This window comes from Pogona vitticeps, chromosome 1 (assembly GCF_051106095.1).
Source record: "Pogona vitticeps strain Pit_001003342236 chromosome 1, PviZW2.1, whole genome shotgun sequence".
NCBI lineage: Eukaryota > Metazoa > Chordata > Lepidosauria > Squamata > Agamidae > Pogona > Pogona vitticeps.
In genome coordinates, this window is record NC_135783.1 from 53178198 (window position 1) to 53191522 (window position 13325).

The 13325-nt window shown below is 40.0% G+C and overlaps 1 protein-coding gene across 3 annotated transcripts in view; it reads left to right on the plus strand.

Annotated features, from left to right (window-relative positions):
• The window catches only part of SMYD3 (SET and MYND domain containing 3), a 506262-nt gene that overhangs the window by 46748 nt on the left and 446189 nt on the right, over positions 1–13325 (plus strand). For all 3 annotated transcript variants that reach the window (XM_020787921.3, XM_072992853.2, XM_072992847.2), the window contains exon 2: positions 12247–12310. In XM_020787921.3, the coding sequence (XP_020643580.3) occupies positions 12247–12310 (64 nt within the window). The remainder of the gene's footprint in view (positions 1–12246; positions 12311–13325) is intronic.

Consider the following 13325-nt stretch of genomic DNA (forward strand, 5'->3'; position numbering starts at 1 on the left):
CAGCTTGGGAAGTATGATGAAAAGAAAATTCAGCAAATATATGGTGGCTTTATAATTTTTTACCATAGGGTGTCACTAGAGTACCAATCACAATATGAAACGGATGTCTTAAAGATTTTCTTTTAAGTTCTCTGGAAACACCAGGAAATAATGATTCACTAAAAGATATACATATGGAGATGAAATGGAGTGTCATGGAATATCGTATGGCATTGTTGTTTCCTTTCATCCTTCACTTTCATTTATTCTTTGTGATTACTAGTGTTTTCTAATGGGCAATATAGATGAATTTTAATAAGATACTCAGTTACATAACACTAGGGGTCTCTGTGTGTACTCTGTATGTTGATTGCAGTTTTGAGTCACCTAGTGATAAATGAAGACTTAGATGACAAGGTGAATAGTTTGGTTCACGTTTGTCATTTAACAGCTCTTAACCTGCAGCAGTCTGCCTCTCCATCCTGTGCTTTCTTCATAGCTGTGCAACAGGATTTCAACCGTTGTCTGATGCCAACGACCCAAGAGGAGTCAGTCCCTTTTCTTGTCCCTCCAGTACTCAGTTAATTTCTGTTCAAGAGGGCTGGGGATTCTCTCCCACTGGAGCAGTTTAAGATGGCAAGAGCTGAAGGTTGGTGGGGGGGGGGGAGGAGAATGGCCAGTTGCAGAATGTACAGGCTCTGGCAGGAGATGAAAAGTCCCTCTCCCTGCATATGACAAGTTGGCGATTTGTCCACATAGCTTCTTGGTCATCAATTACTACTCCTATACTCCCCAGCTGTCATGGGCTCTGCCTGGGGATTACAGAATTGTAACCCAAAATGTCTCCCCTCTCCCGATTGCTTACATTTGTTTTAACATGTTGTGTCACCAACATGAGGTTTAATTACCTGGAAATACAAAACAGAGCTGTATTATTAGCATTCTGTCCTAAAAGATGAGTTAGGTAACTAAATAAACAGAAAAACAAAATATAGAGAAGAAACAGCATTAAAATGCCATTCTGACACCATCCTCCGACAGGAGAATCTTAAAAGTCAATTGAGGAAAATTATATTTTTGTCTTCCAGTAACTCTAGAGTGTATGCTCTCTGTACCACTGAACTTGCCCAAGGCCTGGCTTTGCTTTCAACAGTCCCTTATCCACAGATTGTATCATCTCACAGCTTTCAAAAGCTGCCTATTGTATCCCAAGGTTAAGTGTAGAGAGCCAGATAAGGAAATCTTTAATGATTTGAACATCAGTTCTGAGTAGGAGGAGAAAAAAAATCTTAACAATAAAAAAGGATTTGTAACAGTCTTTTGTACCAAATAACTAGTACGAATCTCACATTCTTTGATATAAACGGCAGCATAATAATTGCACGTTAGTTCATGTCTGCATTTGGCAACTTTGACAAATATGTCTCATGACGTCAATCTAGATTCTAATAAAATAGTTTCAGATGAAAATGGTTACAAAAGGGATTGCAAACAAAAAAACTCCGTATTAGTTGCAGAGATCAGATTCATCAGGGTGGAGTATTGTACCAGAACACAGATCTTTGTATTTGTTTGGTTTAATGTCTGGATCTTCCTTAGTCATAGTATGGAAGGTTGAGGAAGCAATTTTAATCCATATGTTTATGAGACTAAAATTACAGGGATGCAAATGCCTTTAAAGTGGATTTGGAAGTGAGAAATCCACATTTGAATCTCCACTGATCTATGTATGGTCAAGTAATTCAGCCTTTTAAATTTCATTATGGGTTACATTTGCATCCCATCTTTTCTCCAGTAAGTTCAAAGCAGCATATCAGTACTTAATATTAATGTTTAAAAATTCAGGTGACAATATTGAGATAAGTAGTTTAAGTGGAAAGGCATGAGATGTGCATGTTTGTAAAAAGGTGACACAGGTTAGAAATTATTTAGAAACACTGATTTAGAGAAACGTGCTGTGCCGTTATATCATAACATGTGGTGATTCCTTTCCTCTGCTCCTTGTATCCAGGGCTATGGATCAGAAGCAGGGAAGTGCAAACCATGAGGTTCTGATTTGTATAGAAAGTTCACTAGGAGTCTAAGTATCAAACTCTCTGTCCTGACAGCTATAATTTCATTTCCTGTTTGTGAGCTTCCAATAGCCAGGTGGCTATTGTTAGAAATCAGCTGGGCTGCCACCTTGATCCAGCAAAGGTTGGTATGCCCTATGTAAACTCCCCCAATATTATTGCAAAATGTCTTTGAATAGAAATGGAGAGTGTTTTCATTAGGCACTATAGTCTGGTAATTATTGTAGTTCAGAGTGCTTGGGATGAAGCCTATTGAAGTCTGTGGCGAGCTGGTTTTTTTATTCTAGAATCTTTGGATTAGTCCTTTAGAATTGTAATTCCTGCTGTGATTCCTCTTCTTTTCAGGATTGATGCATTGTTATTGAACCCTTGAACACCTTGAGATATTTGAAAGTCCTGAATAGCCCTTCAAACCCCTATAGTTCTTTTATCTCTCCCCTGCGCTTGCATGAACTGCTAGGACCATGAAAAGAGAGGTTAGGTGCACAGCGTGACAGGAAAGATGACTTTTATGTAGGTAGTTTCCAAGGCCAACCTGGCCTCTATGAGAGTGAGCATAATGGACATATGCTGATGCTCTGTGATAACTGATAACACAAAGCAGCAGGACATCTAATGGAGCAGCATGACAACACACAGGCTGAAGTGGAGAATGGAACAAGGAAGGACCTTGAAAGATCTGCATGGAAAGCCAACACAATTATTCACTATTGCTGCACACGTAGTCCTGGCTTTCATCTTGAATTACTAAATCAGGATTCAGTAGAAAGCAGTGGATAAAGAAAAAAATAACTTTTGAATAAGTTTATTTTATAAAATGTGTTACTAATGTTAAACATGTGATGGGAGAGGGCATGACCCACCAGGGTTATCTTGATCCATCTGTGATATATTTAGAATGATTAAAAAGCCCATAAGGTGATGGCAGTATTTACACTCATTTGTCCTCTATATCTTGCATCATTTGTAAAAAAAATCTCTACTGTCTCTCTTCTTGTGCATCTTTTTTCCTAGACTTTTATATTCAAACCACCTAATTTTTTTAAAGCAAACCAACAAATAATAATCTAGAAAGTCCTAATCCAGTTAAACCAAACCCTCTCTGTCTAAGCCGAAGGAGCTGCTTGGAACTCTGTCGATGCGATTGGCATGAATCCAGTAAAAACAGATGGAATCAATATGCAAATTGTCATAACCTTGTGGGTTTTTAAATCACTCTAAATATATCAGTCTTGTAAATGTCCTTAACATTAACTGGTTCAGGAAGAAAAACTTGACATCGAATGAAGTTGGATCCCCAACCTATTTAACTACAATAGCATTAGCCTGGTTCCCCTTGCCCTGAATCTTGGTCCATGAAATACAGCAGCTGCTTCCTTTTCACACATGTTCCTGGAGGGAGTGTAACAGATGATATCAGTCCCAAAGATGAGATTTTTGGAGGAAGTGAGCGATGCACAAAGGAGCAATTTGTACCAGTATTTGCATCCATCTTCTTTTCATCAAGTATTCCAAATCTGCCCATCAGCTAGAATGACAGGCACTTCATTCATTTCAAAGTGCTAGCAAGGGCCCAGGCTGTTTGTTTATTACAGGCTGCTGATAGTATGGCAAAAACCACAATGAAAGTGAACATCGTAACTACAATGCTGTTGCAAACCGATGGAGTGTTGATGAGTAATGGCTATCCTGATTCAGAACCCAGACAGAATGGATGAAAGGTACCTATTTTTGCCCTCTGTCAAATGAGAGGAACAGTTTACTTTTCATTAATTATCAAATAAGGGGTACTTTTCGTGTTGGCTGAGGAATTCTAGGAGTTTTATATTTTAAAACTCTTATAAATTTAGCTTCTTTTGGACATCAGCAATGCTTCTGTTACTATATATGCCACATCTCTAATCTCATTAAGCAGAATATTGCAGTTTTCAACTGAGTTTGGGAGAAATTTCGACAGCAACATGTCCAAGTATGTCATCTTGCTGATGGGCAGAATAATCTGATACACATGTGCCCACAAACTCTGCATATAAGGTTTTTGTCAGGCACTGCATGGACTCATTTGATCATGCACTATTCTCAGCTAAAATGGAAGATTTTTCTAACTGGAAAAGATTACAACAAAATAGCAGCTTTAGCTTAACATAAGGGGGGAAGTAGATTAATATGCTAAACTCCTAGGATTTGACTGCCATTCCATTTTTAATAATATAAAACCACTCATTAAATATCTCATTTACCTTGAAAGCCTCATTAGGGTCGCTAAAGTTGGTTCTGACTTGATGGCACATAATAACAATTCTTTTGTAGTCATGAGTTTTGTTTTCTTAATGTTCAACTGTAATCTTGTTTTTGCACTTTCTTTCATCTTCCTCTGTCGTTGTTGCAAGTTGTTGCTACTTTCTGCCCATACAGTGGACCCTTGACTTACAGACGGCTTGACTTACAGACTTTTTGAGTTACAGACTTCTCTGGCCGCAAAATTTAGGTTTGACTTGCAGACTGAGATTTGACTTACAGACCAGAAAAAAACCAAAATGGAACAAAAACGGCCTGTTACGGGATTAATCGGTTTTCAATGCACTGTAGGTCAATGGAGACTTGATTTACAGACTTTTTGACTTGAGAACCGCCTTCCAATACGGATTAAGTTCTCAAGTCAAGACCCCACTGTATTTATGATATCATCTGCATACCTCAAATTATTTATGTTTGTTCCACCAATTTTCCTCCTCCTCCCTCTGGATCTCCTTCAGCTTTCTGTATGATATGTTCTGCATACAAATTGAACAAATAAATAAAATATATCTTTGCCATCAGAAAAGCATTCTGTTCCTCCATAGTTTGCCTTAACACTCTTTTATCCAGATGATAGGTGTCACATCCATGGCTTTTATCCATATTTATTTTTTTGTTTCATTTTAGGAAAAATAAATAGAAACAAATTGGGGGGGGGGGTTGTGTTTATATTGTTTTATAATAGGAGGAACCTGAAACAACTTTGTTCCTGGAAGTAACTTGCAATTGGAACCTTATAACAGGCTCATTTAATGATTTCACAGTGTTAATTATATTGCACCATAAATAGAAGATGGCTAGAATACATCTATGGGAGTTCCACAGGCATGAGAATCTGTCTAGAATTATAAGGCAATAGGCTTGTCTGAACAAGGAAGATGAGAGGTGGTTCAAATGAGGATAGCAAGGGAATCATAAAAAAACCTCTGGTGTTTGAAATGTTGACCAGATAGCACAGTAGGAGATGACAGCACGCTGAAAGAAATGAAGGTAATTTTTGGAGCTGTGTGACAGATAGTCTGACCAAACTCCAAGGAAGGTGTATCCACCCCCCCGACCAAGGGTCAATGACTTTAGGTGGACCAACTGAGGGATCCGTATTGCGATTTTGCAGAACAAAAGAGAACCTGAAAGAGTTTCTCAGCTGAAAAAATGATCTGATTTTTAAAGACAGCTGACTAATAATCAGAACAGTTGTGCTTCAAAGAGACAGTTTGATAGCCAGTCCATGGAAAAAAGAGCTACCACAAGGGATGACGAGATGATGCTATAAAATGCCCACTTGCCTTGGAGTGAGGATACTTCAAGGATTTGATCATGCTTATTGCTGTGGTGCTGGAAACCACCTTCACTTATTGTCTGGCTGTGACGATGGAGTAGTCAGGAATATATAATTGCATGCATCCTGAGTCCCCGTGCTTTGTATACCACAGCAGGCAATGCAGTTAGGATGCTGTAGATTGAAGACTACAAGTTACAAAAATTCTGGCTTCTTTTGCTTCTGGTTGCAGTGAGATGCCATCTTCTCCCAAAACAAAAGATATATTTAAAGTGATGTCAGGCACCTAAGCCATATATGTTTACAAAAAGCCACAAGAGCTGAGCTATTTTGTTGTAGATTCAGGGCTGACAATTAATTTAGCAGATCTTAGTTTCTCATCAGGGTGAAAAACAATAGAGAAGGCTGTTGATATGACAGGGGAACTTCATTACCCTGCCTTTCCAGTTTTTTGCACCTTTGTCAATGTAATCTTGAGGAAATGGATTTCTTCCCTGACAGCTGAGAGCTCATTTCATCAAATGCCTCTGTAATCATTGCACACCAGGTGTGTGTGTGAATGACATTAAAACACAGGTATTTGTGTATCATGAATTTGATGCTGAATCTGAGAATATCTTTTCACGACTTCATTCTTAAGTAGCTATTCTCATAATCTTGCTTTTCCCCAGAGCGTGGGCCTAAGACTTCACTAGAAGGAGAAAGTTGTAAACCTTTCCAAAACCCTAAGAATTTCGTCATAAGCTAGAAGCTGCTTGATAGCACATGGTTGTTTTTTGGTGTTCTTGTTGTCATCTTTCCACATTATAATATGTGGTTCTATATTATAATGTATATGTACATTTTTACCATTTTTTTTTAAAAAAAGGATAGTGATAAGTTGTATTTAGATGCGTTTCTTCAATGCGCACCTTAAAATAGTGAAGTGGTTTGAGTGTATCAATGAAGCTGGGAGAAGAGAATGACTAGATCCAGTGGTAACGAGGGCAGCAACAGTAGCTGAAGGTGACACTGGTGGAGGACTCAACGATGGTGACACTCAAACTGAATGTTGTTAGTACTGTGCAGAAGGTGGCAATGGTAAACCTCTACTGAACTTTCTTACCATGAAAATCGCATGATGAGAGAGTCTAAGAGATTGTATTGGAATATGAGACTCCCATGTCAGAAACCGGCTACTGGGGAAGAACAGAGGGCAAGTACAAATAGTGCTTTTGCTAATGATGCAAGCCAAAAGAACACCTAGTGACTGACATGCAGAGAAATTAAAGGAAAGTCTGATGCTGTACTGCATATGCAATGGGAACACAGAATGTGAGAAGTATGAATCTAGCTAAGCTGGAAACCATAAAGCATGAATTGGAATGTACAGTATAGACATTGCAATTCTCGGTGTCAGCAAAATTAAAGTGCACTAGAGTGGGAGATTTTCAGTCAGACAACTACAAAGTGTTCTATTCTGGAAATGACATACTCAGAAGAAATTGAGTCGCTCTGAGGCAAGATGTAGCACAGGGGGGGCTATAATATGAAATATGACTGAATAAGATCAATCAGACTCCATGGAAAACCTGTCAACATAACTATCATTCAGGTCTCTACTCCAACTACCAATGCTGAAGAAGATGAGATTGAGAACTTTTATACAAGCATCTGGTAGGAAACTGATTATCAGGGCTTGAAAAATGAACTCATCTACTTGTCTGTGACGAGTGAAAAATGCTGCTGGATGAGTCACAGCTCCCTCCCTCCCTGCCTCCTTCCCCTCCGACTCTCTCTCTCTCTCTCTCTCTCTCTCTCTCTCTCTCTCTCTAATTCTGCAGTCCTCCCCTCCCATTGCAAAATGAAAACTGCCCTCTTCTTGCGAGAAGAGAGTTTGAGCGGCACATAGAGATATAGCTCTGCAGCAGAATGTAGAGTAGTCCCATGCTGGAGGATATGGAGATTCCCTACTCCCAATTTCAACCGAACGAGGACACATCCTAGGGTGGGAGGGATCTGTGGCTCCTTAAGAGTTTGGGCGCTTTTGCTTTTAGTTTGTTTTTGCTGGAGACATTCAAAAGAAAGGCATTGAAAATACAAGCCTCATCATGACCCCACAGGCATGCAGGTAATAAAGCAACCCAAGTCTGAGGGTATAAATCAGTGATTCCCAATTCCAATAAATTGCAAGGCTATAGTCAGGTCATGCTAACTGGGGAAATTTTTGACAGACTGGTGAGACATTCTAAAAATTTTCAAACCCTGCTGATTATATACCTAAACAAGGCATGCTAATATTAATATAATAAAAATTTTTGCTGGAATGCAAAAATAGAGAACAAAGCAAAACCAAATATTGGAAAATTCGGTCTGGGAATCAGAAACAAAGCAGGAAAATTACTTACAGAGGTCTGTGAAGTCAGAAATCTATTTCTTGCAAATACTGTATATGCTTAAAGCAACTGAACGGATGACTGTACATATGGATATTGTTTTTGTTGTTGTTGAGTCGTTAAGTTGTGTCCGACTCTTCGTGACCCCATGGACCAGAGCACGCCAGGCCCTCCTGTCTTCCACTGCCTCCCGGAGCTGGGTGAAATTCATGTTGGTAGCTTTGGTGACACTCTCCAACCATCTCGTCCTCTGTCGTCCCCTTCTCCTCTTGCCTTCACACTTTCCCAACATCAGGGTCTTTTCTAAGGAGTCTTCTCTTCTCATGAGATGGCCAAAATATTGGAGCTTCAGCTTCAGGATCTGTCCTTCCAGTGAGCACTCAGGCTTGACTTCCTTCAAAATGGATATGTTTGTTCTCTTTGCAGTCCAAGGAACTCTCAAGAGTCTCCTATAGCACCACAATTCAAAAGCTTCAGTTCTTTGGCGGTCAGCCTTCTTTATGGTCCAGCTCTCACTTCCATACATCACTACTGGAAAAACCATAGCTTTGACTATGCGGACCTTTGTCGACAAGGTGATGTCTCTGCTTTTTAAGATTTTGTCTTGGTTTGTCATCGCTTTCCTCCCAAGAAGCAGGCGCCTTTTAATTTCATGGCTGCTATCACCATCTGCTGTGATCATGGAGCCCAAGAAGGTAAAATCTGTCACTGCCTCCATATCTTCCCCTTCTATTTGCCAGGAGGTGATGGGACCAGTGGCCATGATCTTAATTTTTTTATGTTGAGCTTCAGACCATTTTTTGCACTCTCCTCTTTCACCCTCATTAAGGTAAAAGAGGAGAGTGCATATGGACATTACCAGATGGTAAATATAGAAATGTTTTGTCTGTGCTGGAGGGAAGGTGGAGTACCACAGGACATGAAGGATACAAACATCATCACAGTGCATAAGAGCAAAGGAGACTCTGAGCATATACCAGGATCCAGATCTATAGAGCCTGTGTCCTGAGTACACTCCTGTACTGCAATGAGTCCTGGACCCTTCATGCACGGCAGGAAATGAAGCTGAACATGTTACATATGCATTATCTCCAACACATATTTGGTCTCACCTGGCAGGACAAAGTTCCAAATACAGCAGTCCTAGAACGAGCTGGAATTTTTAACATATGCACATTGCTGAAACAGTAATATCTACATAGGCTTGGGCATGTTTTGAGAATGGCTGATGGTCGGATTCCAAAAGATCTCCTGTATGGAGAATTAGTGCAGGGAAATCGCCCCAGAGGGGAGACCACAGCTGTGATACAAGAATATCTGCAAGCGGGATCTGAAGGCCTTAGGAATGGACCTCAACAGATGGGAAACCTTGACATCTGAGCATTCAGCCTGGAGGCAGGCAGTGCATCACGACCTCTCCCATTTTGAAGAGACACTTGTCCAGCAGGCCAAGGCAAAGAGGCAGTCCCGAAACCAGCAAAATCAGGGAGCTAGACAGCGGACAGATTGTATTTGTCTTCAGTGTGGAAGGGATTGTCACTCTCGAATTGGCCTTCTCAGCCACACTAGATGCTGTTCGAAGTCCTCTATTCAGAGCACGTTACCATAGTCTCTCGAGACTGAGTGGTGCCTAATCTAAAATATAGAAATCAAATGGACTGTGTAATTAGAAGCAGGAGATGGAAAAACTGTATTCTCTTTGCCAGAACAAGACCAGGAACAGATTATGGTACTGATCATGAATTGTTAGTATCTAATATTAGAATAAAGCTAAAATAAACACTAGAAGAATAATAGTGCCAAAATACAAATGAAATTACATTCCTGATGAATATAAAGACTGATTTCCTGGCTACAGTATCCATTGGGACTGATAATTAAACCAAAATATACAAATCTTTCATTATTTCAATTTCTTTATAGGTGATATTAAAGTTGTGTAGTTCTCCCATAGTCACAAATTTTGTCTTCTTAGTTTGATTGCACTTACAAATTCTGATCGCCTAATTAGCTAATTTAATCCGCTGTTCTATCATTTGGGAACACTTTTACTCTAGTTGATTAATCAATAAAATGTTGGTATACCTATTTAATTTTTATCCTTTCTTTGAATTTTCCCCAATAATCTATTTTCTCTTTTTTGCCAAAGGTTTATTTAGGTTTATTCGCGAAGGCTTTCACGGCCAGGATCTAATGGTTGTTGTGGGTTTTTCGGGCTCTTTGGCTTTGTGCTCTGTCCTGTCCTCTGAAGATGCCGGCCACAGAGACTGGTGAAACATTAGGAAGAACAACCTTCAGAACACGGCCAAAGAGCCCAAAAAACCCACAACAACCATTTATTTAGGTTGATAAGTGTTGCTTTGGTTCCCAGTTCCCCCTCCTGGGCAGTGATATGTCTTCTACCATGGGCTCAATAGGCAGATCTTTATTTGCAGCAGGCTTTATTTTGGCTTCACACAGTCCTGTACTGTCCCTCTGCCATGGTCCCATCCTCAGCAACCAGCAGGCCTGTGCCATCCTTCTGGGGCTGTTGCTCCTCCATTTCCCCCTCCCTGCCCAAATGCCATCTCTTAGTATCTTTGCCTTCAGGCTGTCCTCTGACTGGGGCCTTTGGAGAGTCTGCCAGAGAGTCCGTAGACAAGGCTATGGATGATGGAGGCAGACACTTCCTCAGATTTCTGTAGTTCACCTAACAGCCTAGTCAACATGCTATTAATAGCCAGTTTTAGGAATCCTGGCTAAGGTGTGCAAATATACTTCTAGTTTAATTATTCTATCCATTTTTATCTGTTTCCCTTCCTATGTCCTGAATCTTATTTATTCTCTAATATGTGAATTTTTGAAAGCTACTTTATTTCAGACAAAATTTTAACACAATGTTATATTTCTGCGGGTGTTTGCGTAAAAATATCTGCCATTACTCAAAGTGTCTACAGAGTCTCAGCAGGAAACTTGCTTCAGGCACATAAGGTTTGGAATCAGTTGCTGTGTTTTCACTTGCAGAAGAATATCCTGTTTTTTTTAGTTCCAATGAGAAACAGTATCCCACTGTGTTGTTTACTGCAAAACACTTTGGTGGTGCTCTTCGGTTCAACAGAGTATTTTGTTCATGGGCTGCATGAGAAAAGAACAAGAATGCTATTTCTTTCCCTTCAGTCTTACCAGAGAAAAGCGGAGCATTTCCCATGCAGATTGCAGGATTTCAACTTGTCTCAAATAGCTACTTCTTAAAGAGCCTTTGGGAATAGCATGAATTGTTTGCATGCACAGTGCAAAAACAGTATGAGCACAAACAAGCATATCAGATTCAGAGGAAGAGACAATCATATGTACCAAGATGAACAATATATAGCAGTGGGGGGACTGCATAGGCTAGGGAGCTGCCTCTGGCTTCCATGCTATCAACATTCAGTGCACCAGCAACAGAAAAGGGTGTGTTTTCAAACAAAACACATAGGAAATCGATAGTATGGCAGGGCCCCTAAATATGGAAGCAAGGCGGGAGAAGCCTGCATATGTTCCATAGGCCATACGTTGTCCCCTAGTGCTTGACACGCTTCTCTGGGAATGAGCATCCTTGAACGACTTCCAAATAGTCACCTAATTTTGTGCAGTCATTCTTTTTGTTCCCCCAGAAATTTTATTGTTTGTTGATAGTCAAGTAGAGTTAATATAATTACCTCCTGGTCTGTCAAATATAGGAAAGCTCAAGTTGAAACTATTTCCCCCCTATTGAATATACCACTTTGGGGAAAAATACGTTTAGTTGTTTGAATGCACCATTTTTAAACTTCAGCCAGTTTCATATCTTAACCTAGAGGTGATGCAACTAGCTTTGGTCTGAAGGTCATAATGTGGGAACATGATCATGGCTTTTTTTTTTCTCACTGCAATTTCACCACAGCTGAAGAACCAGGCCCCAAATGGCTAAAACTCATAGGCCATAATTGCAAACAATACAATTTGCTAGGATTAAAGCCTAGGGTTACATACCATCAGACTGTATGGCAGTCTCTATATCTTGCAAAATGACAGTGGTTTAAATTCTGTTCTCCCTGTTTTCCAAAAAACAGCCTAATATATTTTGAACCTGGCCTGAAAAATGCTCTCCAGTTTCTGATCTGTTATTCTAGCATCTGTCTTTGTGTATTGTTTTAAAATTGAAATGTATTTAATTGAAAATTGTTCTCTTTAATATGGAAAATAATTATTTTTTCTTGCTTTTATATCCCCCTGTCCACAGTAAGAAGCAGCTGCTTCGGTGTTCTCAGTGCAAAGTCGCAAGATACTGTGATGCTCATTGTCAGGTAATGATGATCTGTTTTGAAGTAAACTGTGAGCTGAAAAGTAATAATGTGAATATTTTTATCTCAGCTTTGCTGCCCTTTCTCTTGTGTAAGATGTATGCAATCAAGTAGTGAAGTTTAGCAAAAAGTATATACTTCCGTATCTATGTATAGAAAATACTTACATTGAATATACTGTAGTACCTCGGTTTACAAACGCCTCGGTTAACATAATTTTTGGTTTACAAATGGAAATCCATTGAAAATAATGCCTCGGTTTACATTTTGTTTGTTTGTTTGTTTCAGCTTATGAAGAAAGTTTTCCCAGGATGCATTGTGCCTGGAGGTTTATAGCGCTGCCCCCATTCCTATGGCAAGCTGCGTCCTGGTTTACAATTTTTTGCGCTTTACATAATGTCCCATAGAACAGAGGTCCCCAATCCCTGGTCTGTGGCCCTGTGTGGGCTGTGGCCTCAGCTGGACCGGGCTGGGGAGACAGACTTCCCCCACCCCCCCACACTTCCCCCGCACAGCCTGTTTGCGCTTGTGCGCGTGCACCTGCACCCACATGAGCACTTCACCCCTTTGCGCATGCGCATGAGTGCCCCCTGAGCACCATGCTGCCCTTTGTGCATGCACAAGCACACCCGCACAAGCACCCCTGCTCCTTTGCACATGTGCATGACCACAGGGGGGTGCCCCTCCTTCCGCAGCCAGTCCATGGGGCTAAAAAGGTTGGGGACCACTGCTGTAGAACACATAAATTTTATTAACTGAGGTACTACTGTACCTAGTATCTGGTAATTTTCAGGGTGTAAATTGTTCAATTTTAAATTTCTAATTCTACTGTTTCCTCTTGAGTTCATGAAAATATATAGAACTAATTTCCCACTGTATTTTAATTTTCAAGATCTCTAGTGAGGATTTTTATTTTAAAAAGCTCTGCTAATTTTAATGTAACCACTGAATGTTGACTGTTACTGGAGGGATATTTCTTTGAGCCAAGACATTGTCTTCTCACAGACAATATGTACAC